Source organism: Lathamus discolor, chromosome 4 (genome assembly GCF_037157495.1).
Source record: "Lathamus discolor isolate bLatDis1 chromosome 4, bLatDis1.hap1, whole genome shotgun sequence".
In the NCBI taxonomy this organism is placed as follows: Eukaryota; Metazoa; Chordata; class Aves; order Psittaciformes; family Psittacidae; genus Lathamus; species Lathamus discolor.
In genome coordinates, this window is record NC_088887.1 from 120,297,979 (window position 1) to 120,318,840 (window position 20,862).

The window sequence follows — 20,862 nt, forward strand, 5'->3', positions numbered from 1 at the left end:
AAGGCATTTACCATTACTTTTCGTGGGGCTGAGTCCAGCACAGGGTACTGCTGGTCATCTGGAGCATCAGCTCCTGCATGCACGGGAGTGGGACACGCTCATGCTTCTGCCTGGGAAGGGTGAAATTGTCCCATAAGAGCAGGGTTATCCCATGTAATCTAGCATTCACGCTTCAGCTGTGGGCCAGGGTCAGCTGCTTAGTAAGACTTGTGGTGCTCTGTGTGCTCCCGGAATAAAAAGAAAGGGTTAGCACTGAGAAAGCACCCTACGTGTCATGTCTGTGTGCTAATATGCCATTGATGCACAGTGTCTGGTGGAAAACTGGAAGGTAACTGAAGCTGAGGAGCAGGTATACAGTGATGAGTTGGGAATACAGTGATGAGTTGGGTATCATATTGTTCAGCCTGGAGAAGAGAAGGCTGCATGGAGACCTCATACAGCTTCCAGTATCTGAAGGTGGCCTACAAGGATGCTGGGGAGGGACTCTTCATTAGGGACTGTAGCGACAGGGCAAGGGATGATGGGTTCAAGCTTAAACAGGGGAAGTTTAGATTGGATATAAGGAGGAAATTCTTTACTGTAAGGGTGGTGAGGCACTGGAATGGGTTGCCCAGGGAGGTTGTGAGTGCTCCATCCCTGGTGGTGTTCAAGGCCAGGTTGGACAGAGCCTTGGAAGGGATGGTTTAGTGTGAGGTGTCCCTGCCCGTGGCAGGGGGGTTGGAACTGGATGATCTTGAGGTCCTTTCCAACCCTGACTGTTCTATGATTCTATGATACAGTGATGAGTTGGGTATACTACTCAGTATCCAGATCTAAGTCTTTATTAACTGGAGGTTAGCAAATGTGATGCCCATCTACAAGAAGGGCCTTGAGGAGGACCTGGGGAGCACACAAGCCTGTCAGCCTGATCTTGGTGCCAGGAAAGGTTATACAGCAGGTATCTTGAGTGCTGCTATTACACAGCACGTACAGGACAAGCAGGTGATCAGGCCCAGTCAGCATGTGTTTATGAAAGGCAAGTCCTGCTTCACTAACCTGATCTCCTTCTACGACAAGATGACCGGGTTAGTGGGTGAGGAAAGCACACTTCCTTGGGTGAAAAGCTGGCTGGATGGCCAGGCCCAAACAGTGACGTTTAACAGCGTTAAATCCAGTTGGTGACTGGTCACAAGTGGTATCCACAAGGGCACAGTACTAAGGGCAATTCTGTTTAATGTCTTTATCAATGACCTGGATGAGGGGATCGAGGGCACTCTCAGTAAGTTTGTGGATGACACCAAGCTGGGTGGGAGTGCTGATCTGCTGCAGGGTAGGAAGGCTCTGCAGAGGGATCTGGACAGGCTGGATCAATGGGCTGTGGCCAATGGTATCAGGTTCAACAAGGCAAAATGCTGGGTCCTGCATCTGGGCCACAACAACCCCATAGAACACTACAGGCTTGGGGAAGAGTGGCTGGAAACTGCTCATGGAAAAGGACCAGGAGGTGCTGATTGATGGAGCTGAGCATGAGCAGCTTGTGCCCAGGCATCCAAGAAGCCAACAACATCCTGGTCTGTGGCAGCAGGGCCAGGGCAGTGATTGTCCCCCTGTACTGGGCACTGGTGAGGCTGCACCTCGAGTCCTGTGTTCAGTTCTGGCCCCTCACTACAAGAGAGACATTGAGGGGCTGCAGCAGGTCCAGAGAAGGGCAGTGGAGCTGGTGAAGGGTCTGGAGGTGTGTAAGGCGTGTAGATGTGGTGCCTGTGGATATGGTTTAGTGGTGGACTTGGCAGTGTTAGGTTTATGGTTGGACTGTATCTTAAGGATCATAGGATCTTAAGGATCTTTTCAAACCTAAATGATTCTGTGATTCTAAACATGTTATGTGATTTGTAAAGGATTGTGGGAGCTGGGCTTTCAGGAAGGCCATTCAAAGTAGTAGAAGTGAGCTAATAAATAAGCTAATTAATTAATGTAAGATTGCCATGAAATGAAGGAAACCCTAAGAATGAATACACTATAAAGCTGAATACACTGTAGAGACCAACGAAATTGAAATACCAAAAGAGAGTGAACCATCAAAGCCCTGCTGGCACTGGGACTGCTAATCCAGAAGCTGTACAGTCAGGATGGTCCTAGCCCCATTGTCTCTGCAGGGAAGGACTGCTTTCAAGCCCTCAAGGACTGCATGCAGTTGCTTGCTTTCCTCTTGGATATGCTATCTAGTAGTGCACATCATGCCATTTAAACATGCCTTCCTCTTTTCTTCCCAGGGAATGGCTTTTACGCTTCAAGAGCGGCTGCAGCTGGGAATTCATGGCCTCCTTCCTCCTTGCTTCTTAAGCCAAAACGTTCAAGTCCTCCGTGTGTTGAGAAACTACGAGAAGCAATCTAACGATCTAGACAAGTATGTCAAAAACATCTTTTTGCCTCCCTCCTCCCCCTGTCATTTTCAGTGCTTTAAAGACCCGGGGAAGACTTGAGGATCCTGCTTCAAGACATACGGCTTTCCCTCAGTGTCACCTTTTTCATACTCTCCAGCAACAGGAGTGTTTATTCTGGCCTGCCTGCCTTCACTTCACTTACATGCCATCCCAGTTCCATAGTAGCACTGGTACTGCTTTTTTCTACCACCCCATTGCTGGAGAGCTCTGGTATTAGCCCAGCAATTCGCTATACCTTGGGCAGAAGTGCACAACAAAAAGGTAGTGCCTGCCCCAGAGCACTGGAGGTGGAGTGAACACACGTAGTGCATGTACCTGTTTGCTCATCAATACATTCACTAAAATACTGGATGGAAGAGCAGAAAGAACCTGCCAAGTGGTAGGAAAAGAAGAAATAACCAGAAGTAATGATGGGTATTGACTAATCTCTCTATTCCTAAACCTCTGTTGCCTCCAGTATTGTTCATCAGGGTTACTGATGAAAGATGGTGTTTGACTCCTGTTGTGATAGACAGTAGGGTTTGCATCCATCCATCTCAGCTGCCGTAGATCTGGGGCTGATGCAGCAGGGCTCTTCCCCAGCAGATTAATTCAACTGGCCTTTCTGTATCACAAAGGACTGTGTCTATCTTTCAAATCATACATTTTTGGCAGTGAAGGATGCCTTTTTGAAGCCACACTGCGAGATCAAGTGCTGAACACAAAAGGGCGTTTGTCATTTTGTTCATACACGTTTCTCAGACAGAAAAACATCTGCAATCTCTTTATTTTTCTGAGTTTTTCATTTTTCTGCCTTCAATTTGACAAATTCAATCTAAGCCAGTGAAGTGTTTTCAAGAAAGAGGAATCTTCAGAGTAATGTAACTTATTCTGTGTCACCAAGTGGTCATATAAACCTGGTGATGCATGTGTAAGTCTGGACTGCACCAAGGATACAAGGTTGATTTAACATTTTCCTTTTCTAAATTAATGGGTTTCGGGTTTTTTGATTTTCAGAGATGGAATTTAGCTGCTCCTCGATTAATTATTTAGTCCTTTAGTGATGAAATAATTGAGAGTGCAGGGTAATGGAGAGAGAGGTTTTGTGGAAATAGCTGAGGAAAGGCAGTGCTTTGAAATGTGCGTGTTAACATTGGCATATGTGCATATTTCATCTTCTATGCAGAATAGATCTTTATTAGAAAGATGATGACCTAGTCTGACCCAGGTAGCCCTGAAGTCTGCTTTTGATCTTCTCCATTGTGCTTGTTTTTAATGCAAGTTCAGAAGTTCTGTTGGTCTGACTTCCAGCCCCATAGAGCTGTCAGTGAGGATAGTGGAAGTGATCAGGCCCTCTGGGGAGTTTTGCTCCAAGTATCTGTTCATGACATAGCAGTGTGGAGTGTCAGGGCTTGGGAGAGCTGTGTATATAGTGAGTGAGCCAAAAGCCATAAATACTAACACATATCTGTTTTATTTTACTTTTAAGGTATATTATTCTTATGACATTACAAGACAGGAATGAGAAGCTCTTTTACCGAGTGCTGACCTCTGACATCGAGAGATTCATGCCCATCATTTACACCCCAACAGTTGGCCTGGCTTGTCAGCAGTATGGTTTGGCTTTCAGGAGACCACGGTGAGTGAAGGCACTGTTCATACCCCTTTGTTTTAATTCCATGTGAATGTTTCTTTTCTATCAACAGTCCATCTTCATATGGGTGGCCTGAAACATCAAAAAACTCAGTCCCTCATTAAAAGATGGACCAGCAAGCAGCTCCATGTGTGTACATTGAATGAGGAGCTGGGGAGTCGAGAATAGCTCTGCCTTCTTCCTATAAACAGCAAACAGAGTGGTTTTGTTCTCAAACAGTACTGTACAGTCTGTGCAGCTCAGCTCCAAACAGCTCTCTGAACTTATGGCTGCACTCTCCCCATCTGCTGTCTCAGGAGCACTGAGTGCCTTCTGCATTGCTGGTTTTAGAGTAATTGTTGGGGTTTGGATACGTTGTTTGGGCTGATTTTGGGCTCTTGTGTGCACTTCCACAAACCACCCCACAAGAGGCATTTCCATAGGGGGTGATGCTCCGCACCAGTGCCTTCCTCGCTGTGTACTGTGTACATTCATGCAACATTAAACACTCTGTACTGTGTTTGAAGGCCCTCTTCTGCATAATTCTTTTTAATGATTAATATTTAAATAAAGCCCTCATTAGCATTGTGAAATAACATTTTAGTCCTAGCCAGGAAAGTCAATAGTAAGGTTCCCTTTTCTTTACAAGCTTTTCATTATTGTGTCCTTGAAATGTACCAGTAGGCAGATAGACAATTTAGCTTTTGGTAAAGATGCAAAGTAAAGTAATTGAATAATACCATTTTAAAAGCATGTCACACCATGATGTTTAACTGCATTGTCAGCTGAGAGTAGCATGCTAGTAGGGGAAACTGAGGCAAGTCCTACTAATTGACTCAAAGCACCCTGAGGCAGACCTCAAAGAGGTGTAATCAGATAAGAAATAACATTATGGATACCGTTATCTTGGCAAACACGCTTGCATCTTGCTTGTCATCACAATTTCTAGTGAAATCGCTGCATTCCCTCATATGAGGTGCTCCTCAGGGCTGCTTTTTGGCTTTTCTCTCCCAGGTAATTGTATTCTGTTCCCTGATACCCAACTTCTGGATCATCTAGTCAAGCCTTGATCATATCCTCTCCTCCTCCTCAGTGTGTATGAGGAAACCAGAGAAGGAATTGCTCTTTGTACAGAGGGAGGACGCTTATTTCTGGGCAGGAGCAGAAGGTAGCAGAGATGAGGGAGCCTGGACTCTGTTGAGCTGTGAACATGGTCAGGCAGGGAAGAGCTCAGTGTTGGTTTCCAGCTAGCCAACACTCACAGCAGCAATTCCTGCTGCACAGCCACTGTGTGTTTGCCTTCAGTCTGCCTTCACCTTGCAAGAAGTTAAAACAATATTTGGGAGCTTTGATTCCTTTGTTTTCCATCCCTGATGTTATCGTCAGCAAGGCAGGGTTCTTTATACTGGACTCTCTCTGCAGTTGTTAGAGAATTCTCCTTCCTGTAACTCATGTCTATCTCATGTTTTAAGCCCATTTAACAATGTGGTAAGAACATCTGCTCTCATGGTCTGACAGTTTTGCTGCTGAACTTGGGCTTGGAGCTGTTCTGGAATCCAGCCTCTGGCTTCTATAGCAAAGGGCAAACTGTCATGCTCTCAGTACACAGAACTTCCTATGGCAGGGAGTTTGTTTCCCTAAAGGTGCAGAATGAATTTCAGCCTACCCTCAGATTTGGTTTGCTGCAGCAATTACCTTCTTATCTAAGCTGTCACATTTAATGCTGTGGATCAGGCAGGAGAGATGAGATGCCTCACTTTTAAAACACCACGTGGTGCTCCAACATGGATGGATGTGCACGTACAACATAGTTTATGGTGAGGAGGGGAGTCTGAAGAATAATACATAGCCTTTCTGTAGCCACAGCAGCAGCAATTAGTGACCTGTGGACACAATACATTTTTCCCTGCATTGAGATCTTTCTCAGCCCCATTAGTGCCTGGCTTTATGTTTGAAGGTTGAGCCTGGAAAGACTAAAGCACAAGTAACTTGCTTACACAGCAACTCTTGTACGAGAGCATCTGAAAATAGTCGTACGAGGTCCAGCAGGGCTTCTCTCATCAGGATATGTCTGTCAGTGTTCACATGGCTGCAGATTTTGTTTGCCATACACTGCTGTTATAACTGCAGAGCTCAATGCCTCTGTTACCTTTCCTGGTCTCTATATACAAACTCTTGCCTGCACTTCATGAGCATCATGGGGGTCCTTATGCAGCACAGGACGGCACGTGGGCGATGCTGTTTAAAAGGTATTTTTCAAGCTGGGGAATATCTTAATTGTGACAATATCTTTGGAAAGAGACTTTTTCACAAAGAAAAAGCAGGGAGGGACCTTATCTCAGGGCATGGAATCAGGGTTTCATTTCTTCTGTGATAGCGAGGGATAGTTTATTACAGTGGCATAAAAGCGCAGTCTCTCGAGACACTGGGTTATTCATAAGCACACTGGTATTTGAAGGTATAAAGTTGTCAGCTGCTCCTCAAAAGCTTTTGGCATGCCCAGGGAGCAGGACAGGTGTATCGATGTTGGAGGAAAGCTATGGGGTCATAAAACACTTGCTCAAGTTCACTCTTCTTTTCCTAGAGGCATAAATATCCTTGAGGACGATTGCGAAACAACGTGGAACGTGTTGGGGTGAAGCTGAACCTGGAGGATGAAAGCTAACAGGATGCAGATGGTGCGAAAATGGCCTGACAGGATAAAGACCTGTGTCTCTGATGACAAATGAGCAATGAAACAGCAGTCAGTCTGCAGAATTGTCTTGTCAACAGACCTGGCTCCGCTGAGGCACTTTTATTAATGGTGTTGCGCAGTCTGAGCCATAGGAGAGACAGTTTCCTGTCATTTCTAGACACTTTAAACCCAAACCAAATGGGAATTAGAGCAGAGGTGTAAATCCCATAGACTCGTCCTTACCCACAGAGTTATCTGCACTCCCTCTTCTATAAAACAGTGGAGACCAAAAGCGAGTGGGAAGATTGGGCTTTGGATCATTGTCCTGAAAACCCTGCTTTGAAACCGCTTTAAGCAATCTCTACTTCCTGTAAAAACACCAGTTGTCTTAAAATCTCTTGTTGCCACCAGCCTGGTTCAGCTTCCTTCCAGAAGCAGCTGAAAGCAGTGTAAGAGAAGATGAATGTGTTTAATGATCTGTGTTTAGATAACGTCACCTCAAGGAGATCAGGCTTGTAACAGACTGAAGGAGGGATCTGTGGAAAGGATCATGGAGACAGTGCATAGTCAGGAAGCCCTGAAGGGGTTGGCAGGAGATGTAAGTGGGAGACAGTCTTTGGTATGGAATGAGGAGGAGAAGACCAATGTTGGAGTAGGTGAAGAGGAAGGAGTTAGTGCAGGAGGAGCCCAGGGCTGCTGAGAACAGCTCAGCTTACCTGAAAACCTCTGCTGAGGGGTAGCAAAGTAGTTCAAGGGTTCCCACTGTTCCCTCTGTGCTGACCCCACCTTTTCCAGGCAAGTCTTTTCAGCATGCTGTACCCCCAAACTTGTCCCTTCTCTGTTCCCACTTCAGTTAAGTGCTTCTCAAAATGGGGAGAGGGGCACAGATTGGCTTCTGGGCACCCAGAGAGATCTGGTGTATCAGCCAGGATCTGAGGTACCATGGAGGCTGGGAATAGGATAGACACTGTTGGTGGTGTGAGGTTGTTCCACAGTCATTACATTGTGATGGGAGTGAAAAAGGAGTTAGATCCACTTTCATTAGAAAAACAATCAGTGCTACTCCTTCTGTATCTCCAGTCTGCTTTCTCTCCCTCCCTTACTCATCCTTAGTAAAATGTATATGGAGCGGCTCTAACAACCAAAAGGAACTTTCACGGCCATGCGGTAAAAACTCAGGCCCACTGAAGTTAACAGCAAAGTCTCGTGTTAATTGATGAAGGTCAGGCTTTCCTCTGCTGTCAGAGGTGATTTAGCTTTAAGTCTGTTGAAATTCCCTGATTTACCAGGAGAAATTTCAAAGGAAGAAGCTCAAAGGAAGAGGTGGAGTTGGCCAAAAGAAAGAGGTTGACCTGGTCAAGGAAATTCAAGAGAATGTGTTTGCCTTTAATCTGGCATAAATCTGTGCTGCTGCCACAAGGAACAACCCCACCTTAAACAAAAAATGCCAAAGACAGGGAGGAGGGAGGAGAATTATTTAGAATAATGAATACCAGGATGTAAATTGGAGGCACCAATATCCATTGAGCTGTGGGACAGCCTCTCATGGGCTGTGCACTGTGACCTGGGGACACTTTTAATGGGGAGCAATCCTCTTTTTTAACTGTTTGGTTTATGGAATGTTTATATTAATCATAAAATCCCAGACTGGTTTGTGTTGGAAGGGACCTTAAAGCTCATCCAGCTCCAGCCCCTGACATGGGCAGGGACACCTTCCACTAGAGCAGCTTGCTCCAAGCCCCTGTGTCCAGCCTGGCCTTGAACACTGCCAGGGATGGGGCAGCCACAGCTTCTCTGGGCACCCTGTGCCAGTGCCTCAGCACCTTCATTGTAAAACAGTTCTTCCTTATATCTAGTCTGAGTCACCCCTGTGTCAGTTTAAAACCATTACCCCTTGTCCTGTCATTAATGAATGATGAAAAGTCCCTCTCCAGCATCCTTGTAGGCCCCCTTCAGACACTGGAAGCTTCTATGAGGTCTCCACGCAGCCTTCTCTTCTCCAGGCTGAACAGCCCCAACTTTCTCAGCCTGTCTTGATATGGGATGTGCTCCATCCCCTCATCATCCTCGTGGTCCTCATTAATAAATGATATTTTTAACTTATATAATTTATACTGAATTTCTGTGCCGCTGCAAGCTGAGTGTGAGATGCAGTCTCCTGTTGCTGTGTCAGAGCTTGCAAGCTGGCTCCCTTACCCTCCCTTACCCTTACAGGGCATCCAGAAGAGGAGTCAAGAGGTAGGCAGCATAAAGAGATGTTTTGCATTTGCCAAAGACTTCCCCAACAGGTCTGGACAGAGTGAAGCCTTCTGTTCTTTGGTATTGCAATTCTCACCTTCCTTGGGTTTTGCTGCGTTTTGGGTTTTGTTTCTAGAGAGCTCTGTGTGCAGATGAAACACCATTCAAAGATATGACAAAGCAAGCCGCATGTATCTTCAGTACATGATTATGGACTGTAAAAGCTGCTGATGCTTTCTCTATTTGCTGCAATTGATGGCAAAAGTTAAAATTCATGAGGTGGATTCACTAAGACAGGATAATGCCAGGTTAGACTGAATTCATCTGAAAGCTGATTGCTCTGGTATTGTCAAGATAATGTTTCTTTTCCTTGTCCGACTTTGTCCCAGGTCTCTGTTCATTCTCAGGGCTCCCTGCAGTGCACTTTAAAAGTAAAGGTGTGGGTCTTGGAAGGATTTGCTCAGCGCAGGAAGGAAATAAAATCAGGGTAGGACTTAATTTAACTTCCCAGGGATTTTTGATCCCAGCTTAACCTCTGTGTTATCAAGGAAAACAGAATACGTGATGTGCTTAGCAGTGGAAGCAGATAAGGGCTCCTTGATCAGCATCACTGAGCAACGGCACTGATTGCCCATCTCAACACAGATGTTTCTCTTTGCAACCCTGTAATCTTCCAGTTGCTGAGATACAGCTAGGATCAAACATACAGGCAGGTTTAGGATGAGCCTCCAAAAAGGCAGAGAAGAATCAGTGCTGAGTTGGGTTTTCCTCCACTTAAAGTTGGTTTTGAATGGTTCCTTCAGTGTGATGAGTTTAAGCGCGGCAAAGGATACTGGATTTGGGAGGTGACCCCACTTCCTGGTTGGTGGAATCCCGGGGTGGTGGGATATTATATCCTGAGAATCCAGCAGGGACAAGCATCTCAAGACAAGCCAAGAGCAATGTGGGTCTGTTTGCCTCCTCCCTTAATCCTAACCTGTGTGCAGCAGAGGTTCACTGGGGACCTGATACCAACCCTCTGCATTTTCACGTTGCTGCATGATGAGCAATAACAGCAGTTACTGAGCTGCTGTTTCTCCATTTATTGTCCCCTGGAGAGGAAGGACAGACTATTCTTTGGGCTGTTTCCTGACTACCAGAGCAAATAAATCCAGGATTCCTCCTGTTTTCTGCCCACTGTCCCCTAACACTTCACATTTGTGATGTCTTTCACATCCGTTTCATCCCTTGTCCGTATCCACCTGAGCTCCACCACAGCCACTCACACTGCTCCTCTCATCTCTTCTATAGGGAGCAACAGGCACAGGTTTGGGCTGTGCCGTACCCGATGGTTTCCTGATCCTGTCCCATAACCATTCCCTTTTTTCACTTGGTTTCCTCTACACTCAGCTTTCCCCTCCTTTTCTCTGCCTTCTGCTTATTCCTGTAGCCCAGAAGGGCTTTAAGGCTTTGCTAGGGCTCAGTAGGAACTCAGTGTGAGGCAGCACATGTTGTGTCTGGCTGCAAGCTATCTTTCTGGCCAACTGTCAGGATAATTGTGAGAGGAAGGTCTGTGTTTCCCTCCCCAGAGTGGTGGCGACCTGAACCCCATTATCTTTTCCCTTTATCTCAACAGTGATTTCGACAATAGGGTGTAGGAACAAACATCTCTGAGACCTTTGCCTTTCTGATAGAATTGCTTGAAATGAGCTAGCAGGTAAGGGAGGACACAGAGTGGTTGGAAAGCTCCCTTTTCCTGGAAAAAAAACCCAGCTAAAAATAGTGCTGGGTGTTAATAACTTGGCAGACTTGAAGCTGGATCCAAAAGCTTTGCTTTGGGCTCTGATCTGGACCTTCCTGCTGTGGCAGGGGGTGGACTATGGCTAAGAACTGGGAAGGCTGAGCTTACATGGAAGCCTGTGTGCACTGCTCTCTGCATCTGGGAGTAATCCCTCATCTGTGCTCATTCAGGTCTCTCCATTCCTGATATTTGGCAGTTTCCTACAGCTTGGCTGCTTGACATAGAATCATAGAATAGAATCATAGAATTACAGAATGGTTTGGGTTGGAAAGGACCTTAAGATCATCCAGTTCCAACCCCTCTGCAGGGACATCTCACACTAAACCATGTCACCCAAGGCTCTGTCCAGCCTGGCCTTGAACACCACCAGGGATGGAGCATTCACAGCTTCCCTGGGCAACCCATTCCAGTGCCTCACCACCCTCACAATAAAGAACTTCTTCCTTATCTTACCTGAACTTCCCCTGTTTAAGTTTAAACCCACCCCTTAGGATCATGGAGATTTCCCTGCATGGGTTTGGTGGGTTAGTGTGGATGGTGAATCTTTCATTACTGTACCTGGGAGCCTGCATCTTCTGGCTCCCACAGTGAATTGTGGGTTTCCTGCCTAAAATGGGTGATGACAACTTTAAGAACATTTATAAGATTAATGCAATCATTCACTTTGCAGATCATATGAAATTAAACCCTTCTTAAATTGTAGGGTATCGCCTCATAAATCTCTGTACAGCTTTATTTATTAATTAATAGTTGATTGTGCTTGGTTTCGATTGTTTTTTCATCAGTACCTCAGGGCATCCTACAATGTACCATGAAAATTATCCAAAGCAACACAAAGTTCTTGGGTTTTATTGTAAACGTATCTTCAGGAATAGCTGAAGAATCACCCCAGAGATTTTATCCAGTTTAATGATTACTTGTACTGTCTTCAGACGCATCAGCGCATGTTAGCACATACTTTCTCTCCAAAGCCTGTAGCCCACAGGCATTTATAATCTGGAGCTCTCTTAAAGAGCCAAGCAATTGCAAAGTTTATTTTGTTATCCTGAAGCCTCTTGTCCTGTTCTGGCAGAGCCCTGAACACAAAACGTCAACAGTAGGGGTGCAGCTGGTGGGGGTGTCTCCAGAGGCTCGTGTTGCTCAACTGTCAACTTTGTGTGTGAGTCCTGAAAGTGTAAATAAATAAAGCCAAATGTAGGGCTTTATTCTAACCACATTTTACTGCATCTCCAGCACAGACTGGCCTTTAATCCGGAGTGGCTCCTCCAGCCTGTTCTTCTGGCACAGCAGTGACAGTTTGCTGTGGTTAGCGTGCAGTGAAAGCCAGCCCGTCAGCTCCTCACTGCTTCATGCATGTCCCCCTTGCAGCCTTGGACAGCCAAAAAACACCAACCAGTCAGCTGGGGTTGGAGCATGATTCAGCCGAACTCCAGAGCACAGAGAAGCGTGCAACAGCATCCTTCTGCAGTGACCAGCCGGCTTGTCTTGTTCTTTCCTGAGCATGAAGGTGAACTTCAACATTGCTCTGAGACAGTCTTGCTCAAAGCTTTCCAAAAGCAGCAAGCCTTTAAGTAAGGCAATGGCTGTGATCGCAGCAGAAGGTCAGTTTGTGCCGTGCCTGTCAGAGCCCTTTCCTTGTATCTCAGTGAAGGTTTCTCACCGCTGTCTCACAACATTTTGGCTGTTCAATGTCAGGTTTGGATGTTGGCAAAGATCTGTCTTATCTCTTTTGTTTGTTGCTTTTTAAAGCACCGGCTTCCCATGGACTTCCTACCCTTTCCGAGGGAAATCCAGGCCCTATTCAGTCAAAACACTCAAGGACTTTCATGTGGGCAGGATTTCATCACCTTCTGGTTGTGAGTGGAGACGTTTAGCCTTAGTCCTGAATGCTTTTGTTCTGAGAATGAGCCTTTCCTACCCGGATGAAAACATTGAACCATGATGCCTGCCTATCTGATGTCAATATTGCATATTCATTGCCCTAATGCTAACCCACCCAGTAGTCTTTATCCTCTCCTCGCTTGTGGAGCAAGTTTCCCTCCTAGCACCCACACTAGAAGTTTCTTTCCACTAGGACTGGAAAGAAAATGAGACCAAAGCCTTACTTTTGTGGGCATATTCATGATTTGGTCTTGTAATTCATCACATGTTGGTACAGCAGCACGCACACGAGCAGCCGCACTTCTTGCGGGCACCCTTTCTTGTGTTGAATGACAAGCAGTGAGTAAATATCTGGAGGAACAGGGTCCTTAGCTACTATTTAAATCTGCATCCCTTCATCAGTCTTTCTTTTCAGGAACAAGTAATTATATAGGGCAAAGAGTGGTAGCACATTAAAGAAGGTACCACTGGTGTTTCTTTTCTGAGATCCAAGAAACTGATCATTGTGCAGTTCAGCAACATGCAACTTGCAGTTCTGTTTCTTGTGTTCTTCATGCTCAATACCAAACCCTGAGCAAGCCTGACTGTTGCAGTGCCTGTAAATATTGGATAATGCTGTGCAAATACATTCCTCCCTTATGGAGCAAGTATATTTGTCTTCAGAGAGTAGTCCTTTGGGAGGAGTGAAGAGGGAGGAGAAGGATAAAGCTGCAGTAGTTGAGTGGAGTTTTTCTGTGGTTTCCAGCTGGGGTCAGATTAGTTTTTGAGATCCTTCTAATGGTGTCTCTTTGCCTCCATAGGGATGTAGATATACCATATGGTCCTATCTCAGCTAGTAAGGGAAATTCATGTGAAGCAAAGAGTGGTGTCCTTTTGCTTCATGCTTGTGTACGTAGCAGTGATCCAGCACCATCATCTGTTCTGCTCTTCTGTGGCTTTTGACCAGTGTTGTAAAGCTGGTGGGTATAATTGCTTACTGTTAGTCCTATATGGTAAATGTAAAGAGGCCATTCATTGTATAGATGTAACTGGAGTCCAAAACAACAGGCCAAGGCTGTAAGAGGAACACAGCACTGGCCAAAGAGGGTTTACAAGGAGCTTGATAAAGCAAAGCGATTGATTGAATTTAACTGTTTGATTGCATGTCAGAGGCAGCAGTAGGCTAGAAAAGTGGAGCAAGAGCACACCAGGAGGGCTGCAAACACAGCCACAAAAGCACTGGTCATTCCCAAGGAAAAGCTATTGGGGGAGACTTTAGGGATAGAAGGGAAGCGAGGAGAGATTTGGAGCTGTGAGGAAAGAACTTGCAGGGTATTTTTCACTCCCCTCTGTGTTTTGGGAGATGCATTTGTACATTCTCTGTAAATAAACATCAGTGCTTTAGAGATAGCGCTGCTGGCTCCATCGTACACTGTTCCTTCTAATGGGAAGCAGCTCACAAGGCAGCACTGCTAACCAGGAAGATCAGAAAGGGGAACGCTCCTTTGCCTTTTGGAAGAAGTATCAGCTCACTGAATGAAAGCATTAAGGAATATTTTTGTTTCCTAATACCTGAGACATGTTAAAATTCATTCCTTCCCCAGTGTCTAAAATGAATGTTATTCTAAAGGCCATCACCAGTATCTGGCACAGCTTCCTCCAGGCATCACATGTGCCCTGTCTCCCTTGTCCCTGAACTCTTCCTAAAATGAGCCTTGTAGTTCTGTTACTGTCTTCATTGTGGGTCTTTCAAGTGCCATAAGGATGGCCGAGATCTATCCAGTACCAAGCAGCACCACAGCAGGATTATTCCCGTGTCTCACATGATACACTATGTAGCTTTCCTGGAGTACTTCTATGAACTCAGCTGGGACAAAAGCAGAAAGGAAAAGATAAGAGCAGAGGGAGAAGAATAATACAGTCATGAGAATCCCTACCCTCAACCTGCTGGTCACGCTTCTTTTGATGCAGCCCAGGACACGGTTGGTTTCTGGCCTCAAGTGCACACTGATGGCTCATGTTGGGCTTCTTATCAACCAATACGCCCAAGTCCTTCTCCTCAAGGCTGCTCTGAATCCAGTGTCTGCTCAGCCTGTGTTTGTGCTTGAGATTGCCCCAACCCAGGTGTAGGACCTTGCACTTGGCCTTGTTGAACCTCATGAGGCTGATACTGGTGACCTCTGAAGCGTGTCAAGGTCCCTCTGGATCCCATTGCTTCCCTCCAGCATGTCAACAGCACCACAGCTTGTTGTCATCAGCAAACTTGCTGAGGGTGCATCAGTCCCACTGTCCATGTTGCTGACAAAGATGTTAAACAGCACCAGTCCCAATACCAGTCCTTGAGGAACATTATTCATCACTGGATGTCAGCAGAGTGGAGACAGAAATACTGCCTCAGTGACAGATTAAGAAGCTGTAACCTTCCTATAAATTCCCTGCAACCTTATAGCATGCCCAGTGGCACGATAAAATCAAGGCTGGCTTTCACCTTAACTAAAAGCAGCTGTAGGGAAACCTGTGATGTTAATGGACTGAATAATAGGAGGCTGCAGCCCTGAAACCCTAATGAACGCAGGCTGGAGCACTCCCTGCTCTGTGAAGGTTACTATTTAGCCAGAAGTAGTGGTACAGCGCATATGTTCTGGCTTGACATTGCTGGGGCAGTTAATTTTCACCCTGCTCTATTGCTGGTGTTTTTGCCCCATGCACGTGCGTTTGGTTTCCAGATAACCGGATCTGTAGCTGCTTCTCTGAGAGGGGATAAAGCTACACAGTGACTAAACCCATGTAGAATGGCAGGTCCCTGGGCACAGGTGAGTTTTCTGTTGTGGAAAACCAGGTTGTGTGCTTGCCCCGCACAGTGCCCATGCTACGTGACTTGATCAAAATGACTTATCTTCTTAGTGGTGTATTTTAATTGAATCATTTTTGTCGAGTCTCGGGGGGATTAAAGGAGAACTGCCTCCTTGTCTTTTTGCTTCTCTGAAGCAATTTATCAGTTGTGATCCCAACAGAGACGGAGAAGGCTTGATGATAAAGGCAGAATCTATTGCATAGGTTGCATTCATTCTTCAGAATGCTTAGGCTGCATCTTTTCCTCAGGGAAAAGCATGACGTTAATTCATTTTATTACCACTTGGATGTTTCTCATTTACTACTGGTCCACATACCTGTCCCTCTCAGTATTCAGAGTTCTACCTTTTTGTTCTCAAAGGCACAAATAAGCTTTTCCTCTCATTACCTCTCCTATAATCTGGGCTCCTTTGAGAGAAACCTGGCTGCATTTTCTTCCCTGTTCAGTCATCAGCAAACCTTTGCCGAGTTCAGTTTGTGGGGCTTTCCCCAGGTGGATCACTATTTCTGCTCCTGAAGGCTTCCCTTCCAAAGCTGGTGGTACCATTAGAATCATAGAATAGTTAGGGTTGGAAAGGACCTTAAGCTCATCCAATTCCAACCCCCTGCCATGGGCAGGGACACCTCACACTAAACCATGTCACCCAAGGCTCTGTCCAACCTGGCCTTGAACACTGCCAGGGATGGAGCATTCACAACCCCCCTGGGCAACCCATTTCTGTGCCTCACCACCCTTATAGTAAAGAACTTCTCCATTGTGTCCAATCTAAACTTCCCCTGTTTAAGTTTGAACCCGTTACCCCTTGTCCTGTCACTACAGTCCCTGATGAAGAGTCCCTCCCCAGCATCCCTATAGGCCCCCTTCAGGTACTGGAAGGCTGCTATGAGGTCTCCACGCAGCCTTCTCTTCTCCAGGCTGAACAGCCCCAACTTCCTCAGCCTGTCTTCGTATGGGAGGTGCTCCAGTCCCCTGATCATCCTCGTGGCCCTCCTCTGGACTTGTTCCAGCAGTTCCATGTCCTTTTTATGTTGAGCACACCAGAACTTAGTGTGTCTGTTAGTCTAAATTAATCCATCTGATTTGGCCTGGAGTAAAGAGCAACTGTTCACCTGAATTGCTCCATGAATGTGATGCCTGACAGTGGATATATGCAGCTAGGACCAGGGATCTGCTCAGTGGCATAGCCTCAAGGAAGGGTGAAGGTCTCTTGCTCTTCATCAAGCCCCAGGACCACTGGTGGACAGAGCAGTTTCAGCTTCTGCTGTGAGCACTGGATGTCTTTCAAAGGTTAAATAGCTGTTGGACACCCTTCAGCACTGGAGAGATGGGAGAGCATGACACACACACAGCTACACACTTTAATAGGTGTCTTTATCATGATGGAAACTTCATAACGTGAAGTATCTGCAGTAACGTTACCAATTTATACTTTTAATTCCCAGTTAGTAACTCCTTTCTAAATGTAGATGGCAGCAGCACAGTACCCCTTTCTTATGCAGATTGACCTCTGTGAATACTGCCTTTGAGATAGGCCATGTGTATATGATTAGTTTGTTGATTACTGGGCACAGTTATAAAGAATTATGCTGAATAAATGGACCATTGCTTTCTTTTCTTTGCATTTCTGATCTTCCTGTGTGATTGTGATTTGATCACTGTTGAAGTCAGCACTTTCTTTTGTCTTCCTTTCAAAGTAAAGGGTTTTTTCAGTAGGGATCCTACAGTTGACTGTGGGAAGATGCCTGCCCCTGGAAGAGTCATGTGAGAGAAGTCCTTGCCAGAGAGAGTAACCCAGTTTTGTTTGGTTATTCGTCACTCGTATGGCCTTACAATGGAGATTGTCTTCAAGCGTTTTCTACCTAATATTTCACACTAGAACCCCAAACCATGACCAGATCTGAACTTCCTAGGGCTAAGCAATAGTAGAGGGATGTAAGCAACAAAGATGCATTTCTCTGTTGTTCCAGCTGATAAGAACAAACAGCACAGATCCTGCTTTGGTGAGCAGATAAGAAGGCAAGGAAAATGGGTGCTTCCTCTTGCCAAGAGGAGCCCGTGAGTTAGAGCCCTTGATTTGTGCTGGTAAGAGAGAGCTGTGAGCAATACAAGTGATTTCCTCTGGGACAGATGTGGAGGAGGTTGTTCCTTTGGGGTTAGTGCTGCATGAAAGGAGCTTCAGAAAAATGCTGAAAGAGCAAGAGATGAATCAATGTGAATAACATTGTTCCGGGTATTGGAAGAGTCCCTGCTAAAGGTATTGGTTTTGGTAATAGAAGCAAAGAAGATTAAAACAAGCCACGAGTCTAAAACATGTTTCAAGTATGCTGGCTTCCTCATTTTATGCAAAAGAAGGCATTTTTGTTTAAACCTTGAAGACCTTTGTGTTGTGCAGTCAGGCAAGCTATTGTTTGTGTAAATGCTTTGCACTGAGGTTTCATCCAAGCATTTAATTTTCTCTTTCATTTTGCATAAGTTTTGGTGGTTTTCCTGTGGTGAATGCAAGTGTTGAAAACTGAGGTTAGGCATTCAAGAGAAAAACAGTGTTGCAAGGGCAGGTTTGGCTTGGGTCAAAGCAAATGCCATAGCAAATACTAATCCAGTCAGAGCTCTGTTGGCTAGAGAGGAGACTCAAAATGTCTAGCTCTGTGGTAGCCATCACCAACATTGATAACTGGATGAGAAGGATCATGCCTTCACTATTTGAATGGCCAACAATAGACTTCCCAGGAAAGAACATTTAACAAGGCTTCTGTAAAACCATCAGCCTCCCCTGCATTTAGCAGGATAATCTTAACTAGAAGGTTCTTCTGCACTAAGGCAGAGTTTGCCTCTCAAAGCAAAGATCACAGAACCACAGAATGGTTTGGGTTAGAAGGGACCTTAAAGCTCATCCAGTTCCAACCCCTGCCACCGTCAGGGACACCTTCCACTAGAGCAGGTTGCTCCAAGCCCCATCCATCGCAACCTTGAACAGTTCCAGCCTTCTCTTCTCTGGGCTGAACAAGGCCAGCTCTCTCAGCCTGTCTCCATAGTAGACATGCTCCAACCCCTGCAGCATCAAGATGTTTCACAAGGCTGAAATGTGCCACACCGGTGGCTGTTGGATGAAGATGCTATTAAGGACCTTGAGCCTTTGGGTTTTGAAATAAGAATTGTCATTAGCAGTCCACTGGGGCCTCGTTTTCATGTCAGTGAATTGCTGGTTTTGTGCTCAGCAGCATATTTGCCTTCATTTTCAGGTTTCACTTGTTTTATTTGGTCTTGGAGTTATTAACTTTATTACAAGGCTCATTTTTCTTTTCTTTTCCTTCCTTTCTTAGGGGGTTGTTTATCACCATCCATGACAAAGGCCACATTGCAACAATGCTAGACTCTTGGCCTGAAGAAAACATTAAGGTATGTGGCACATCTTCTGTGGACTAGGAAATTACAGGGAGTTGGGCGCAAAATGGGATATTGATTGAAACTGCTTGGCATTATTTACAGAATTGCCTATTTAAAAGGACAAGTGACGAGTTACTTCTTTCCTCAGAGAGTTTCCAAGCTGGACTCAGTTCAGGTTCAGTTTCCATTCCAGGTTGGACCTCAGAGACTCTGTCATGTGTGTATATGGTGAAGATCAACTTTATCAGAATTAACAGGACTTTGGCCATTAAAGACTGTGCGTGATAATGAACTTGTGCAGAATAGGGGTCATAGTGAAGAAATAAGATATGTCTGTTGAAGACCGCATGTAGCAAAGATACATCTTTAAGGTATCTCTGTAACTGGCTTGTTATGGCTCCTTCCCAATCCAGTGAGTCATGCAGCATCCAGAACACTGGCAACTCTGCAAATAGTATTTGATATCCAGCAGCTGAACACCCCACCCAACAAGTGATCTGTTTTTCACTAGAGCCCAGGGCTGGGCAAGTCCCTGGCATGAAATACCATGGGATGTCAATACTTAAGACAGGTCTTGCCAGTCACCTCCTTCCATCAGTCTGAAAGTACACGTGGCTGGGAATTTCCCTGGCTATTGACAGGTTTGGTCCCCTATCAGCTGTTTCTTCCAAGAACAAAGGGTTGGCAGCTGAGAAACCCTTGCAAGCATTTTCCATTTCTCAGGGACAAAAAAAAGAGGAATTTGACATGTTTCCAGAAAAAGTAATCGTATTCCTATAACCTTGTCTTTGGAACTGTGGAGAACAGATGCAAACTAGATATTTTGTCCTTGCTCTATCCAAAGATCTCAGTATTTCCATTTCTTTCTGACAGGGGACTGTGAGCAGAACTCATTATGGCTAATAGATATGTTTTTGCAGATGGGGAAACTGGCACAGAAAGATGAGAGACTGTTGTTGAAACAGCCCACTCTGGCACCCAAAACAGACCATAGGAAGGGCAGTGGTCCATGGAAGAGATCCAGACTATCTGTGTTCCAGATTTGCCAGACTACAAAGGCAGCTAATTTCATCAGCATCGCTGGTTTGGACTGCAGGGTTCCTTGTGTCTGTGTACACAGGCTTCTCCCTGCCTGAACTGGAACACTTGAGATGTTGAGATAAGTAGGGAGGCACCTGCACTGCACATCAGTCCCTGGAGGGACCCAGGTTTTTAAGAAGATTGAACATAAACACCAATAAGTCCCATTGAAGACAGTGAAGAAATACCTGGAGTTGTTGCTCACATTCTGCTTTGTGGCTCATTAGAGCTTCAGGGCAACTGTGGGAATGGGAAATCTGGGTCATAGGCTTGGATCCTTTGTCTGGAAGGCTGTTCTGCTTAGCTTAGCAAAGCCTCAGCCAACATCTCGTGTGCCACACCTCTACCCCTCCTGATGAAACTGGGCTGCTCTGAAAGAACCATAGTGCCAGAAGCGGAACAAGCAAGAAGCCATTTCTGAACATACACATATGGGAGCGTGGGGTTTTCATGTCTCCTCTAGGGTGGCTCATGAATTCTGACACGAAGAACCATTGGATAGAATGCTGACAGGCATCATCAGTGATGACTGACTCAGCAGTGCCTCCCCTTCCTAATTTTCCCTCTGGTTCCCTAATCTGGTACTCTTTTTCTGCATGGTGCCAAAGCAAGAGAATCCTACAGTATGGCATTGTGGCAGGGTTTCATCATGGCAGCTATGAGCATCTCAAACTAGGATAATCTAGAAACTATATATTCTATTCCAACACAAGTGTGCTGTCATGCTAGGTACTGCGCTGGCCTTCTGCCCTTCTTTCCCTCCTTTCCTTCCTCACTGCTTACCTCTCTTTCTCTTTCCATAGGATGCTTACGTAGAAATTCACTCAGCATCTTCAATCCCCATCAAGATAACACTGTACAGGGCTGTTCAAACTCATCCTTCCATGTAGCGTTTTCTGTTGGTGCACTCAAGGCAGAGTATGAGTTCATCCTGTGAACGCTGACCTCATGCAGTCA

General features: G+C 45.6%; 1 protein-coding gene across 3 annotated transcripts in view; it reads left to right on the forward strand.

Annotated features, from left to right (window-relative positions):
- The window catches only part of ME3 (malic enzyme 3), a 114,971-nt gene that overhangs the window by 59,907 nt on the left and 34,202 nt on the right, over positions 1-20,862 (forward strand). For all 3 annotated transcript variants that reach the window (XM_065678800.1, XM_065678801.1, XM_065678802.1), the window contains 3 exons: positions 2,253-2,386; positions 3,892-4,041; positions 18,762-18,837. In XM_065678800.1, coding sequence (XP_065534872.1) covers positions 2,253-2,386; positions 3,892-4,041; positions 18,762-18,837 — 360 coding nt within the window. The remainder of the gene's footprint in view (positions 1-2,252; positions 2,387-3,891; positions 4,042-18,761; positions 18,838-20,862) is intronic.